The 18,245-nt window shown below is 28.4% G+C and overlaps 1 protein-coding gene across 4 annotated transcripts in view; it reads right to left on the minus strand.

Annotated features, from left to right (window-relative positions):
* LOC114131970 (calcium/calmodulin-dependent protein kinase type 1) overlaps positions 1–18,245 on the minus strand; it is a 327,907-nt gene that overhangs the window by 134,404 nt on the left and 175,258 nt on the right. For all 4 annotated transcript variants that reach the window (XM_027997326.2, XM_027997327.2, XM_027997329.2 and 1 more), the window contains exon 2: positions 4,855–4,989. In XM_027997326.2, the coding sequence (XP_027853127.1) occupies positions 4,855–4,989 (135 nt within the window). The remainder of the gene's footprint in view (positions 1–4,854; positions 4,990–18,245) is intronic.

The following is an 18,245-nucleotide window of genomic DNA, read 5'->3' on the forward strand; positions in this document are numbered from 1 at the left end:
TGCCGAAACCCATAGGCTGCGAGCTAATACCTAGTCTGGCACGAACATCGACAAAGTCCTCCAATTAAAATCGTATTTCGATCGGAAATAGTTTATATTGCGCATATATATATGTATATACACGTCCAAATATGAATTAACTAACAACTTAACTCATATTAATCCACTTTGATCAATGAACACTGTACACGCGGAGTGGATTTAATTTCGTTTAACTATATATATCATGTATTATACTACAACGAACGTACTTAATGCCATTGACTTATCCCTCCCCAAGTTAGGTCAGACCCCCAATCCCCCTAACAGAAATGGGTTTTCTGTAAAAATGGTACGAAGGTGGCCAAATAATAAATGAATTATATATTTATTTTTAACATGTTATTATAATGTATTATATTGACACTCGTTTGAAAATCAATGCGGAATTTTAAGGATAAAATGATTTTTTGTGTTATTGATAAATTTAGTTTATTAGTATTTACGTTTTCAAACAAAATTTCACTAAATATTTCAATATTTTTTTATGATGAAATCATTTTATTATTATCTATAAATAACGTATACTTAAATGTCGATTAAGATCACATAGTACGTAAAGAAGTTTTGAGGGTAAATTTTATTTTAAACATCTCTTGTAATTTTCCTAAATAATATTGGACATCATTGTACAAAAATTACTGTTATAATAATACTTGTTCAAGTATTTGAAGATTATGGTTTAATTATAATATATTATAAATGGATAATGTAAATAGATTTTTAAAAATGTATATTATATGCAGAGTTGAGAAGAGATAACTAACATTATATCAAGATATTATAGGCACATAAAATCTTACTTTTATTTAGTGAACGTAATAGAAAAAACTACATTTTTTAAAAATATTTAAATTATATATTTGAATAAATTATAAGTTTACACATATTGAGCTTTTTTAATAAATATTTTTGAAATTAGACGAATAAATTTACAAAATACGTATTTTGTGTTACACAATGTAAAAACATGTGTGGTTTTTTTTTGATAACGAAGTACGGGGAAACAGTGTAAACATAATATACACCGAGATCAGCAACAATTTACTTAAATGGTTGGAACGTGAATAAATTTATCGTTTAAGTATCATAATTTTGATTTAATTTTAAATTATTATGATACATATAAATTATGAATATCACTGATAATAAAATAGAATAAAAAATAGAACCGTATTTTATTAAATATTTGTAGTGCTAACAAAAAAATTATATTTGATAGCTAGATACACCCAGCCGTCTTTTTTCGGTGATCTGTTAATTTTTATTTACTCTCGAGCTTATATTTTATTTTTAAAAAATGCGAAGTAAGCTCTGAAAGTTATTTATGAAGCGGGGGTAATAGGGGCTAACATTTCGACTACATATACTGGAAACAATCCAATTCACCAAAAGTCACGTTCAGTTGAAGTTTTTAAGTCTACCTCGCAAAACTTCAATTACCTTAAAAAAAGTTTTCATTGTTCCATACTTCCATTATTTTTATTTTATTCATCATCATCTGAATTGCGTATTGATTGTTGAAAAAGAGAGTAAAAAAAATTGTAATTTAAAAATAACTTTGTTTTATTTAAATATTCTACTGTTTGACCAAAAAATATTCCCATAAATGTAAAGTACTGAATACATATTACGAAATGTATATTGATATAATCTATTTAATAGCATTATGTAGAATTATTTTTCCAAAAAAAAAAAAGTGTAAAATAAAATGATTGATTTTCGTTTTTCGTTATCAGAAGCCAAAATCCAATTTTTACAATTCAAAACTGAATTTAATTTTTAAAAGTTAAATACTAAAGAAATCTTGTATAGTTTTAACACGAAACTACTTAAAGATACAAAACTATAAACACCGTTAGTTATTGTTATCTATTTAATATTTTTAAAAATGTTTGTCTCATATATTATAAAATTATAAAAACTATTGTGATATTAATAATTAGAGTTACCATGTACTTCGGTTACAAATGAAACAATAAAAAAATGATCAAAATCATATTTCTTAAGTACGCATTTTTTAGTTTTTTAAAATCACCGATAGAATCTCAGCCTCCTTTGAGACCAAGCAATACTGCCCCGGAATATTTCTAGATATATCATAGGCCTTTGACCGCGTTTGGCATGATGGGCTTTTATTTAAACTTAAACACTTTCTCCCTTCAGTATATTATTGAATCATCAAATCATATCTTGAAAATCGCTCGTTTTCCATTCGCCAAAAAAATAATTATTCAACTGTACAGAATATTAAAGTTGGAGTTCCTCAGGGTAATGACCGTTCACCTATACTTTATAATATGTTTACCGCTGATATACCTACATCGAACCAAACTCTACTCGCCTCATTTGCTGACGATACAGCAATGCTTACGTCAAATACATTTTTTGATATCGCATTTCAAAATTTACAATTACATTAAAATAAAATCAAATTTCGGGTTAAAAACTAGAAAATTAAAATTAACGACGAAAAATCCGCACAGATAAATTTTTCACTAAACAAAAGGGAATGCCCCCCACTAAAGCTCAATAATAAACCAATTCCAGTTCACCAGTCAACCAAATACCAATGTATAACTTTGGATAAAAGATTAACCTGGTCAAACCACATCAAGAAAAAACGAAAACAACTAAACTTTCGGCTCCATCTACTTAGACCACTACTAAAATCAAACTTGAGTCTCAAAAATAAACTACTCCTATACAAAGTAATCATTAAGACAGATGGTCATACGATATTCAAATTTGGGGTCCAGATAAACCCGCAAACATTCGCCTTATTCAAGCCTTCCAGTCAATTACCCTAAGACTTGTCACGGGTGCTCCATGGTATACAATAAATGTAGGCCTCCACAATGACCTAAAAATACAAACAGTAAACGAGCTTGCAAAAAGCCACTACAAAAGTTTCCATTCAAAATTAACAAACCACATAAACCCCTTCAGTCAAAATATGCCCTCTCTTACATTACCACAAATTCCGTCGATTAAAAAAAAATTGGTCTAGAGATCTCATAAGATAGAGGTACTTAAAAAAAAATTCTGAGGTTCTGTTAATGAACGGTCTCCTCTTCACGTTATTCATGTTTGTAAATTTTCTAAGTTATCCTTATTACTTATTGTTTTTATTTTGTTAACAGATTGATTATATTTAAATAATAATAAAAAAAAATGGTATGCATTTTATATACTTATTTGTTATTATAGATTTCGAAATATTGGTGTTTACTATAAATAATTTTCTATTTACGTTATAAAACAGTATAGTTAAATGTAATTACGTATGTATGACGGTTGGTGGACAGAGAATATAGTGTACGAACACAAGTAGGTACGTTAAAAACCCTATACGCAGAATAGGTACATATTATTTGCAAATATTTTTTTATGATATTAAAATTGTGAAAAAAATGTTAATTGTTTAATGCAACGGTATACAATCGATCGCTAATCACTTCTGGTTCAAACTTTTAAAATAATAATATAAAAATACAATTTAATACATTTATTTTAAATTTTGTATTCATTAGCATAATACATTATTGTGAAAAAAAAAAAGAATTAAAAATATAATTTTTTTTTATTATTATAAATAAAATACTCGTGTTGACATAAACCATTGGGAAGTATGATTAAAATGCATAAACCAATATTATATAGTTTTGTAGTCGGCTCAATAACTATTTTTTTTTCTTTCATAATAATATTATGTATTTATATTTAATATTTAATAATTAATATTTTATATTTAATATTATCTATCGTTAAATACAATCATAAAAATTGATTAAATATTTTTCTAACCGTCCAGTTTTCTATATATAGGAGGTATCTATATACGGAATTTTGTCAAACACAACATTATATACATGCATCTACAGGGTGATTCACCAAATAATATAATCACCTATATTTTTTTCTGTAGTATTGAATCAATTTTTTATTTTCGGACTTTTTAAATATGGACCATATTTTTAATTATTTAGATTTTATTAAACTATTTAAGGATTAGTGTTCTTCTAATGGTGATACAAGTCTATTTTATTTTCTAAATAAAAATAATAACAAAACGTTTCTAAGCAACTTATATTCAAATTTATTTACTATATGGATTTTAAAAATAGTTTTACGAGAATGTAAAATATATGTAAATATTACTTTATCTGATCAATGAAAATATTTAGCTATTGGAATAGTACAACATTATTAACAAATTTTAATATTTATGCTACCAAGCATAAAATAAGTTCGAAGTAATTATATTATGTTACTAACAACCTATGCAGTCATCTACGGAGATGATATTATGGTAAGTTGGGAATATTGATATGCTCCTATAAATACGCACAATACCTAATAATATTATGATAAAAATGTATATTTAGTCAAATATATTTTTAATAAGTCCATACTCGGCGTCGGTGATAATTAACTACCTACTGCTATTGCATATTACTAAAGTATCGTGATAATTAATTATTACAACGAGTGCACAAAAATGCAAATATCCAATTCCGTAAAACAACCCGTACGCTGAGCGCTCGGCGAAGAATTATTACTGACACCCCGCTGGGCGTGCTTCACACAATAATATTAATATAACGCTGCGTTCACCTATATTATGTATGATAATAATATAAACAATATACTTGACGGATTATATATTGGTGCCCTCTTTTCGTATCGCGACGCGCATACCGGATGGATGAAAAATAATATATTATATTGAAAAACAATTGCGGAAGCCCTATATTATAATATAAAGCCGGAACACATACGTTTATTGCATAATATAATATTATTAGATCTTACCTTCTCAACACTTTGATTTCGTTGTCCAGAGAGTCCTCTTTTCCCTTCAAGGCTTTTTTGTCGATGATCTTTACGGCGTACATTTCGTTTGGACGTTCCTTGCTCACAGCCAATCGGACTTCGGAAAAAGCTCCCCTGTAAACATATAAGATTCGTGTCATGTCGTTTCAAACTATATAGACTATACGTATACGCCTTGCAATTACGCCTTAAGATAATATTTAAACCGACCAATTTGTATTTTATATCAATCATAGATTCTATCATCCCCTTGCATCCCCGCGATCCGTCCACAATTGTTGCCTTTCATTTGGACCGGCTTGGCGGTATAATATTTGATATCACTTATATAAAAGGCCTATGCATTTATCGTGTGTATTACTGTGTGGTCAATAATACGGCTATGTTAACTAATATATTATTATATGGGTATAGGATTTTAATAAGCTTACGGTTATTTGCAATTTGTAACATATGTTTTCACTATAGGTACATATTATGTTACAACACAGTTACATTGATATGTATACCATACGGTTAGGTTTGAAAGTTTCTATTTTATAATTGATATATTATATTTACTATGTGTATAGTTCCAATGATTGACACTGAATAGTAAATTTTTATTTCTCACTAGAGCATTCTAAACTACGTTAGTTACTGAACAGTGGATTGTTCGTCGCGTGTTTTCATATTATATTATTTACATAAAAATTAAATCGATTAAATCGATCTAGAAATGGATCTGTCCGAGATACACATCATCCGTTGAATATATTATAATTGTATATTATATAGGTTACAACTAACATCTGCGATAGACATATTATATTATGTTTTTGTGATAATCTACGTAATTAATCTAACAGTACGCATGCGGACAATTATTCTTCCGAATACTGACAGCGCAAATAATAATAATAATAATAATAATAATAATATCATTAGATATATCATAACGTCGCAGATATTCGCAAATTTTATTTTTGAAACAGTTTCAAATAGTAGCATCTTATATTATAGTGTTCGCGCAGTCATTCGTTATTATCGCGTTAATATAATAATTATATAATAATACTCTGGTATATACCTAACCTAATCTAGGTATTTACTATATGATTAGTTACATGAAAAATGAAAAACGCAAGACCGACGAGAAATTATTTTGTCTTTTTATTACTTACCTATGTAAAAACAAAACTTATAACGGTTTCAGCTCTCAAATAGCAGGGCGTTAAGTCGCATTTAATATACTGTATATACCTATGTTTTAAAGTGAAAGTAAAAGTTTCAAACTAAATTTTTATGTCCTTGTACACTTTTTCGTCCGCGTTGTTTTTGTTTTTTAGATCTTTTTTTGTTTTTGACCTCAAATAAAGTCTTTTTGCAGTTGTTTCTAAACCTTTGATACCAATATATATATTAAATTATATTACACCCCGAAGTATAACCCCTAGCGTGTATTTGCGAAACTTTTCGTTCATATAGTTTATTTATTTTACTTTACGGTTTTTCGCGATAAAATCAGCCGACCGATCCTGATATTTTATCACATAAGTTTGGTAATGTCAGTATTGTAATCACCTTCAACGGACAAGGTGAAACATGATATTGACGAAATGTTCTAGCAGTGTTGTAGGTAAGGTACTGCAGTATAAATTTATTAGGAGTGTATTCTATTATATTATGTATGGTTTATTTGTCTTATGAATTTCATTATCAATAATAGAGTTAATTATTTAATTATACAAATAATATCATAATAAAGGTTACATCCATTTTGGTAACAATTGTTTCTGACAAATCGAGCAATGCATATTATACTCTCAAATATGCTGACAATTATTATTTAAAGGTACATATTTGCCCAAGTGTTTACCTGAATAATATAACATTATATGAGAACATCTGTCAGAAATTCGTAACTTTCTGTTTGCTTGCGTTTAGACATTCCACATAGTTTGTAGATACAAAATAAACATTGGCAGACGTGCATATTCTATTATATTAATATGTTGTCAAGATAATATATTTTGACGCTTTTGGTTAAAATAGTAATAACTCAATAGGTAAAATTAGAAATTCACCGTTTGAAATTTCCCATGAAAAAAAAAATCACTATTAAAATTAAAATGCTCGATCAAAATAAATTTTTAAGTTGAAATATCACTTTATAGATCTTTTATAATTATATAATTGCATAAACTCTTTTTAGACTCTGGGAGAAGTAACGAATGTATTGATTTCACATTTATTTTTACTTAAATATTATTTTTCATGCCAAAAAATGAATTCAGTTGATATATTTTTGGGGAAGTAAAAAATAAAAATTAAATTTATCTAAAGATCGATTTTCTTATTTTTTTTTTTTAATTCATAAACGAATAATCACAAAAAATTGAAGTGTTTACTAAATATTATTAATTATTATTAACATTCGCTATAAACGGTATATTTTAATTGTTTTTGAGCATTATAGAGAGTTTTGAAATTTTCGATTTTTTTCCTATAAATATCGATAAAACAATTTTTCCTTTGCTAATTAAGCCAGACAATTTTTAGTGAAAAATTGTTGATGATAAATTATTATTAAAAATACATAGACCGAGCGGGAACGATTTCATTTTTTTTTTAGACATTTGAAATTTAAATTTGAATGAAATTAAATGTACAAAGAATATCAATTTTAATTATTTATCTGTAATTGACATTTTTAAAACATTTAGATTAATTTTAAATCTATTGTCTTTTTATACCAGTAAAAATACCATTATCCTATTCATACAGTTTTACGGCGAGGCAGTATTGTCTCAAAATTTAATGACAATAATAAATCAAATAAGTAGGTATACACTTTTATTATGATTAAATAAAATATTGTTAATATTATTAATGTAATTTTTTTAGTAAAAATTAAATCAACCTATAGGTACCGTATTCATAAATTACTTTTATGACAACATTAAAATCATTCACAATATCATCAATACTCAGTGATATCTCGTACTAATGTGTAACACTAATTTATCGATGGCGATGTATACTCGACACCTGTAATTTAACAGTTGAGCGGTTACTTACGTTTCACCTTTTTTTGTTTAATAATAATGTATAATGTATTGATACACAATTTATAATATCGTCGTATCTTCGTTATTTGAATAAAGTATTATGGGATTATAATAATATATTATATTAGCTATACAAACAGTTAAAATTATATTACGCACGGAAAAAGAGCTCTTGAAATGAGAAATTAAATTTCCTACATTGTTATTCTGTTATATTTTCCTATATAATCCTGTGTACTCGTTATACACTACTGAACCTATTTCGGATTTGAGCTCGTACGAAATGAATACAATTTTATAATTAAGACGCGTAGGTAACAAGTACTGGGTACCTACTAAACTGGCGTACGGCTACTCGAGTAAACAGTAAGTTGTGTAAGTATTTATAAACAGTTGAACAATTATGTACCTAATACAATATTGTTATTTGTAAGTACGATATAATGCAGCCAAAAAGGTATAACATTTATTGCGTCGAAATCGAAATTATTTGTGCTTCCATGTAATTTATGTTTATCTATGGAATATCCTTTCGACAAACATCGCGTGCAACGGTAAGGTATATGATAAGTTATGATTATGTACTAACACAATTAAAAATTTCAAGTTTTACAATCAAACAATGTGCATTTGCTTTAATAAAATAATAATATGTGTACGGTACCATAACATTTTTACGTTAATTTGTATAGTATAAAACTCTAATACATAATATATAAGTTGGTGGTGATTCTCAAGGAGCAATCGTTAATCTTTTTTCCTATGTCACTCACTCATGTAATCAATCAATTTTCAATAACACCCTCGTCACAGATCACGTTGAGAATTTTATTTTGCTCACATAAAGGCTAGATAATCGTTCCACTCATTATTATCCTGCAACATATAAATAACTTAACGGCTTATAGTACACGAAAAATCGATATCAAATTATTAAAATCAAATCTATACATATAACTTTTTCATCATAAAATAGAAATCGGCCAAATCTAACCTTTTAATAATATAAAAATATCCAATTCACCAAAAAACATTAATATTTAGGAATAATTTTCGACATAATATTGTGTTTAACTTGCTCCACACGTCTCAGAGGTAGGTAAACGAAAAAAAAATAATGGGTAATTGACATGAACGTTTGTTTTGTAATGCAACGTGAAAATCAAACTAAATATTTACAAACTTTTTATTTCTAAACCTATTTGTCGCCTAAGTATGGGGTTCTACCCAAAATCCGATTTAAAATTAAACCAAATATATTTCAACCAAAAACAAATACACGCGTAAGATGTAACAACTAACAAGCCAATAAGTACTATACACAATACATTCCGATCACCATAATAAATATGCAAAACGGTAGACGATACGTCTACCCGTCGATATGGTCGTTACCACTTCTCACTCTAAAATCACTGAAATCCGCTTGTATATAATATTACTGTTTATATTATGCGATTATACTATTACAACATATATACATTATGAAAGTTAAAACTGTACATGAAAATATCGAACCTATCGGATATTTTCAATTAGTGAAAATCCTAGAAGGTCTGTTATTATAACGTTATAGTACCTATGGGTGTAACACGATTGCCTATATCTACTTTTATATTCGTAAAAGATAAAACCCTTTAAGGCTTTAAGCCGATTTGAGGTATTAAATTTTAACCGAAATCCCTATATATTAATATACACTACTGTCGGTCGGTCAGCCACAGGTATAGAAATTATATACTATAACATTAGCAGTGCTATTATATTATCTTCGACAATATAATTAACAATTATACAATAAAGTCAATACTTTAACGTGGTTGTAAGGCGTAAAAAAACAACGATTTTATAATTTAAAAAGATTTAAAAAGTTAAGTAATATATGTAAAACATTATGTATAATGTATATATTATATTTTTTCTTGTTGAATCAATAATTTAAAAAATGTTTCGAGTGAATTGAACTCGTAAAACTTAAATTGATTAAATAAAAATCTTTGTGACATTTTTAAAACCAATTTAAAAAATATATATGTAATTTTTGTTAATTGATATTAGACATCGAAATACAAAAATCAACAACAATATATGTGACTAATAATAGGTAATTTTCATCTGATTATCCAATCAATACTAAATGTATTACTACTGACTACTGATTATTTTTGCTATACTACAATTTTTTACCTTCATAATTTTGCTTTTTTAATAATAAATATATTTTTAATTAAATATTCTGAAATACAATATTTTTCAGAGTAGGTATTTGTAAGTACAAAAACGAATGTCGAAAGCTACAGGGGTATTCCAAAATGTTTTACCACTTATCCACTCTTCTAAACTTTAAATACTTATAGGTAACTAATTAAGTACTCGTTTGAAGTTCAATCCATATATGTATCAAATTATTCCAAAGCAAAATATTTTTCGGAATATTAGATAAGTAAAATATTATGTTGACATAAAAAGTAAAAACCTAAAAATATAGATAGCAAATCTGTTGTCTTTCAATAACATTAAACTATGTAAGAATAATATTTTCTAAAAACATCAAACATTTTAAAACAATGAGTGGAAGACACTTAGAAGGATCAACTTGTGTACCGTACAGTTTTTTTTTTAAATATTTCGAGAGTGTCTTAACTATAACCTTTTCACCGACGACAGTTCGTCTACTATAAAATATTTATGATTTCACGAGTATAAAAATATGCACTTATTGCGTTTTATCGATTCATCGTAACGTAATATTAATGAAATCAAAGGACTTTTTTTGAAGTTTTAAATTTTTGAATAATAAAATTTTGTGTTACACGCCTTTGTATTTGTCTTTTGAAAAATTTAATGAGTACATTACAAATGACTCGCTACGCAAAGACTTTTACATTCAAACGCTAACTACACTTACCACTCTTACTAACCAAAAAACCCACGAGAGGTTAGAAAATACTCAAACCCAATCGTCAATAGCCTCGATACTAAATAAATTCCTGGTAACATACCCAGACGCCTGAAAAGGAACTTGTTTAGAGAGTATAGATACCTATTCTCTTCTTAAAATTCTCATTTGGTATAACTTAACCTAACCTAACTACTGGACGATTCCCCAACTAAGCCTCTCAATTCATTACTTCATAGTATCACATTTAATTATTGGACGTACTGTATTTATTTTGTTCAGATGCGAAAGTTTTCATATTTTAAATAAAATAATGTAAGAGTGCTGTTGCATTATAATAAAATCATTACTTTATACAATGTACAAGACGTGATATGAGTTATACTTTGGGTGAGAAATTATAGGGGGATAAAAGCTTTTAACGATAGATACAATAATACCTACAACCTACGAGTAAAATAATATTTGTGCAAACGATCGTTTTTTTTTTTTAAAAAAAAATAGCTCCACAGAATCCCTCTTCTTTTATTTCTCTCAAGCAATGATGGTATAAACGGTTATACGATATTATTATAATCCATCCGAAATCTTTTAAGTCACCAGCTTTTAGTTAATAACGAAATGCTATAAGCATGTATATATATTATATAATATATATTGCAATATATACATTGTTATCGAGTGGGCTTCGTCGTCGTTTTCAACGGAAGCGACCATTCTAAAACGAAATCGCGCACGTTTGTGATTGTGAATTGCAGTAATTGTCCGGAAAAGCCTACAACGACGATGGTAATAATTACAAACATTTCTATAAAACTTTTGTATCTACGCTGGAGATAACAATAACCATATAATAATATAGTTCACTCGAATACACGGGCGAGTATATAACCTATAGCGTGGGTACGTACTTCACCTCATAATAATATTACAATATTATTATTACTTGTTGCGGGTTAGAGTACTGTGTTTATAACATTTAGTTCTGACGAAGATATAATTATTGTTGGTAACGATAATATTATACAACTGGGTTTGATATAAATACATTAATGAACTCGATATTACATCATGACGTGTGTAATGTCCAAGTTCAACGATCCATAATTAATTCTGAAATTAACATGAATAATAAATAGAAAATACATACAGGGTGATTCGTCAATATTATGTTAAATCACGTTTTTATTTTCGTAATATTTATATGTTTAAACACTTCAAGTCCATATAATACGTTTGATGGTTTCAAAACAATCACGTGATCAACAATCTATGCAAAAATAAACTGTCTTTATTTAGAAAATAAATTAAGGTTAATCACTACATTAACACTCCTGATATGGTATGAAAAAATAATATTTGAATAAATTCATTGTTAAACGATAAAATGAGGACGAACGTGCTTGCTGAATCACCTATGTATAATAAGCTGCATTTTGCACGTAAAAATCTAATAGGTATATTTAATATAATCTAATAGATACCAACAACAGTTAAAATATACCTACCTATAGTACCTATAGGTTGGTTATTTTCAATCATTCTAAGATTTATACGTTTAAAAAATATTACTGAGACTTGAACATTTAAAAATAAATAAATATTTAGGTTATTACTTAATGTAATATGTTTTATAAGTTATTATTAGTTATACTATCGTGTATTACTTCTCTATATATGGAATCGTATACATGATTTAAAACTAGATATCTTGTTTGGGCATGAGCAATAATATGTACATGAAACATGTTTACATATATGATCAAAATAAGACGTGTAATATAACATAATATACATAACCTATATGTATCGTTTAGTTGCTAATTTATAGGTACTGCCGTGTATTTATTTATTCATAAGTCTTATATTTAAATTAAGCGGTATTACCCGCATAAATGATTTTAATATGCAATCGACAATAAAAATAGGTTATTGCAGTATTCACATGTAGAAAACAAAATTGTATTTGCCTCAAAAATTCGAGTGATCGACACGCGTTGCTCGCTCGGCTACACGAATAAAAAACCTATACATACATCAAGCCACTGTGAAAACCCACTACTGCAGTTCGACTGGCAATTGCGTCTGTAAAATAAAATTAATTGCATTGGTGTAAATGATTACATTTCGTCTACACCACATGAGTCCTCGTAAAACCGATAGATTTTCTTTGTGCAATATATAATTATATTCTGTTATCACTACTTTTAAAAACAATAATAAAAACAAAAATAATATTCAATGTGCATTCTGCGTGTTTATTTGATGGGCGAATCAACGAAATCCGAACGATGATCATCACATAATAATAATAATAAATAAAGATGATGAAATAAATTATATTATTATATAGGTATAGGTACATATAATAAGCATATATACAGGTCGGGGAGGATTTATGCAGAATTATCAAGCGAATTCGAGATTACTCAGAGTGGCTGGAAACAAATCGTTATGCATTTATATTAAAACCAACGAATACCAGTCCTAAAAAAAAGTACTTGGGCACTGCGACATAAATCTTTGTACCGCAGAGACGTAGTCCGTAGGGTATTAACGTCAAAAATCTCGAGTTCTTAAGCAAATGGCACATAATATATTATGTAATATACTCCATAAAATATGTATTGAATTCACGTATACTGTTCCTTTAAATTGATAAAATTGATGAATAAGTTTAATGTTGTATGAACAAATCGATCGATTGATACCTTGATACGTATCGAAATGCGTCCTACACGAAACGACTTGTCGAAGGGGGAAAAATAATAATAGTAAATAAATGATAACCAATTTATGAAGGCACATCCATTAGTATCCATTAGGTTGGAACTCTCATATTTTTTTTTTACAACTCCGTAGTGGTCGAGATTTACCGCGTCAGCTTTCTACAAGTAGTCACGTACCTATTTTATTTTATTATAATATTATTGGTATTGGTATTTTGTTCAACTTGTGCTACAATGGAGTTTGAGAATGTTATCAAACTGTAATATAACAACTGTACTTAAAAAATGACTGAATAAAGTGTTAAATGAAATGCTTAATCAATTAATTCTCTCTAGTATTTTTGTTTTTGATTTTATTTTTAAGTTATCTTTAAAACGGTTGAAAATATTCAACGTCCTGACGACAGTATCTTGTAGTTCAACGTCAACTGCCCTGGATACTTTTAATCAAAAAAATATTTTCACACGGCCTAGTAGAAATCACTAGATTAGACTGGACCTAACCTGGTGTTATATGAATAATAACTAGGTATGACCACTTCAAAAAGTAACTATTTATGACGTATATTGTATGTATTCTAACGTATTTTCAAGACAAAATATTATAGTCTTCTTCGGGACAACACACAAAACAGGCAATTTTGACATTAGTTAATAAAAGCTCAAGTTTACCAAGCGAATGATTTTGATGATAAAATTTCTCCAATTGTGTATAAGATACAAAATAATTATCAGTGTGTTAGTATGTGGATGATGTCGTGTAGCGGTGAAGTATGTCTAATTCAGGTGGACGATGGCATCAACTTCAAAATATATATTGACACGATAAAAATCAGTAGCACAACTATGTAAAATACTAATGAAGAGATGGAGTAAAATAAATTACTTACATTTAAACAATTACCTAATTACTTATTTTTATGAATTAAAATTGATTTTGGAAAGTAGAAACAAAACGAAGGTAAATGTGATTGTACAAAAAAGGTACTAAAACTTTTTTCAAAAAAAATATTATTTAAGTTGTTTTTAAAACCACGTCAACAAATTGTACAACTGGAAAAACGTGAAATAAATATTATACTTATGGGTATCCAAGTAATGATTTGAGGAAAACAATTTTAAAAATGTAATTCTATGTTGAATGACACATTGCATTTTTATTTGTTTTTGAAGATTTAAAGATTTTTACTGTTGAAATATTTGGGAGAATATGGAGTGGAAAGAACAACCTCCCCCAATTATGCTACTGATAACAATATTTTATAGGCATAGTTAGTTTCCGGGCGTCGTCATAATATAGTCTGATACGGTATCGCGGGTGAACTTGACGTCAGTATGCTGTAAATTAAATAACATAACAGAGAAGCCGCGATGAAGGCGATGGTACCGTACCTATTTATATATAATACATAATTGCTCGGTAAATTGAGTCCTATTCATCTCGGTTCTCGGGCGTTATTTCGTATTGTTCGCGAGCAAAGGCCGTTCCAGACGCGAATAATAATAACATCTCCTCACTCTCTATATTTCTCTTAAACTCTGTCTTTCCCCAAGCTCCGCGGGTAGGTCATTATAATATGATATATTTAATCGGTTCATTTTTTCCCCAGTCATCCGTTTCTCCTATAATATTGTTTTTCGTAATACATATACACAGGTATTTATTATGATGCGTGCATAATGTATAAGAATAATCGTCGTTTAGCGCATTACCATTTATCGTTATTCGTCGAATGGCGCTTACTTTGGGGACGGTTTTGTCGAGTAAACTGATTGGTGAGAGTATTAGGGAAACGGTGGTGTGCGGACAGTATTTGATAAACTTTGGCATGGGAGAGATGCAGCAGCAGTGAAACGAACTGAACCTAAATTGAAAACCTTTCTACCTCTCTTCCATCATCTCTCTCACTCTGTGCGAGCTTACACACACACACACACACACACTAACTCTATGCCACTGTTCCCGCTGGAAAATGGAATGACGATCAGTTTGAGTTAACTGCCACGTGAACGAACGATAAATCGCCGAGTAAAAAAAAAAAAAAAACTGTCAGAGCGGTTCCTTTTCTCAGATGAATTATACCAATTTCACACTCATCATTATAGTATTACAAAACCTGAAACAATAGTTGTACCTACGAATCACATAATATAATCTTAACGGTTTTGGAAAAATAATAATATTATAATAATGTTGAGTTGAGTTAATCGAACATTTGATTATTAATTAGAATAAAATTATACAAAAAAAAGTTCATAAATAAATTCCATACTTCACATAACATGTTTCGCCGTTCAGACATAATAACAACACGAAGAAAGTTGGCACGCCAACCTAAAACGAAAGCCAACCCTATTATAGTCTATTAACCATTCAAAATAAAACACATTTTGCATACAGCCGAAATTCAACCAAGTCAGACATTCTAAATCACACTTCAACAAAGGGATATCGAATTATATAAGAAAGGAGTTCTATATTAAACAGCTACATATTACTAATTCGGAAAAAATTACTTACAGAAAACTTATTAAATGTATAGTGTATATTACGGATAAATATTTAATACAAATGTTCGTAAAAGTATATACTGTATAGTTAACAAATAATAAATAATTTATACATATTATATAATAAAAAAAATAGGTAATTCAACCATTTATAAGACAAATTTTAGTTCTAGAATAATCCATATTATATTAATACATTATTTTCAATATTAGAGTGAATCGATTTACTACATAATCTTTAGGTATCTACAAAAACATTATCTAATGGTAAAATAGATTTTATTCGGGTATTTTGCCTTAAATTATATATAGAAGGTCAATTCACTATAATATTAATAATAACATAGAAAAATCAATTTTTATGAACTTAAAATTATTTGTATGTTAAGCATAGGTAAGATGGAGACAAAATATGCATGTTTGACGTGTTCTAAATAAAAATTATTGCAAATTCAATGTAAAAAATAATGCTTGAACATAAAATAGTTATAATTATGTAAATGTTGAACAATTTGATAACCATAATAAGTTTGTGATTTAAAAAAATATCATCTTGAATGTACACGAAGATAATTGACTAAACGCACAAAATAACTATACTACTCGTATAACACAGCTATATCACGTGAAACTCACGTACTATTTTCCACGGTTCAAGTTTGTAACTATAATATTATGATTAATATGATATGCAATAAACAGACGGAATCGAAGAAATCGTAGGAAAAGATTACCAAGTCGGCCTCGACGGCGAAATTACACGGTTTGCAAAATACCAAGAAGTGCACCCGTACCTATGCATTAAAATAATATAAATAATCAACATAATACTATACACGAGACGGCGTTGATAATAATTATTTCCGTAAAATACGCGCGCTTAATAGTCCCTCGTACCGGAAACTCGGTTCCGCCCCGACGACGAGACACGTAAACTTTACCACCGTCGGCCCAAAGCCGTTGTTTGCGCGCTACGATATTATGAGGAAATCGGAAGTCGGCGGCCTGTAATGAAATCGCGATCGTATTCTGTTATAATTTATATTACTGTGCTGGTGTGCGCCAGTATGGAAATTAGATCCATCGAAAATTAATTTTTTGAAACATTCGATTCGAATTTCATTTATGCACGAATAAATATATTTATTATTTATTTCCCAAAGTTTAGTGTTGTGACTGTGTAGGGTTACAAAAACTCGTCTATAAGGAGGTATACAGACAAATAAATCAGTTTTAGTCTAGACAAATATCCTCTAATTCGTACATTTTTGTAGATTTTAACACCAAAACACCACATTTTTATATTGGTATTGCAGTCCGATCAAAATCCTATTAAAATACGCCAAAGTACGTAATATTTAAGCATCGAACAAATAATAGTTATACGATATTATATCACCATTTTTATGTTTTTGATATAAACTTAACGATCTTTAGTTACAAAATTCTACGGTTGTGTAAATTAAATAAAGAGTAATTATACTTTATGACTAGCCTACAACGAAAACCGATTCTGACTAAGGGATTTGTGATTATTTACACATATTATTTATTTTATATAAATCTGACAAAAAAACTATAAAGGTTTATAGAAGTAAGCATAAATCTAAAACCAACTTACGAGAAGGATTAAATGGGAATCAGAAAACATCAGATAACCACAACTTTTATCGTGCTTATCTAGAAAGTATTCACTTATTTAGTTCAAACCTATGGCTATCTACAAAGAATAATAAGACAATCTAGTATAATTTTCTCTTTAAACAGTGCCTAGTTTAATACGATACAAGCATTGAAAAGTCCTAAACATTTACAAATCATTTTAAATTTTATTGTATTATTTGAATAAATAGTAACATAAAGAAAAATAAAGGTACTGATTAAAAAATAAAGAATGCACAGAAAAAAAACTCGGTTAATACATTTTGAATTAAGTAATAGAACTACAGTTAAATATTTTGAATAAATTCAAAAAATTATATCTTAACTTGAAAACAAGAATAGTTTCTGGCACAACCTAACGCTAAAAGTCATATCATATCAAACAAAGTCTATTTAACTCAACCACGCGCATCGGTAATTTTCCTCCAATTTCGAAACACACTATTATCATCACTGTTCATCAACCCGGTAAACTAGATTACTCTTGTAAACACCATATGGCCAACCATCGAACTTCCA

Source organism: Aphis gossypii, chromosome X, assembly GCF_020184175.1.
Source record: "Aphis gossypii isolate Hap1 chromosome X, ASM2018417v2, whole genome shotgun sequence".
Taxonomy (NCBI): domain Eukaryota; kingdom Metazoa; phylum Arthropoda; class Insecta; order Hemiptera; family Aphididae; genus Aphis; species Aphis gossypii.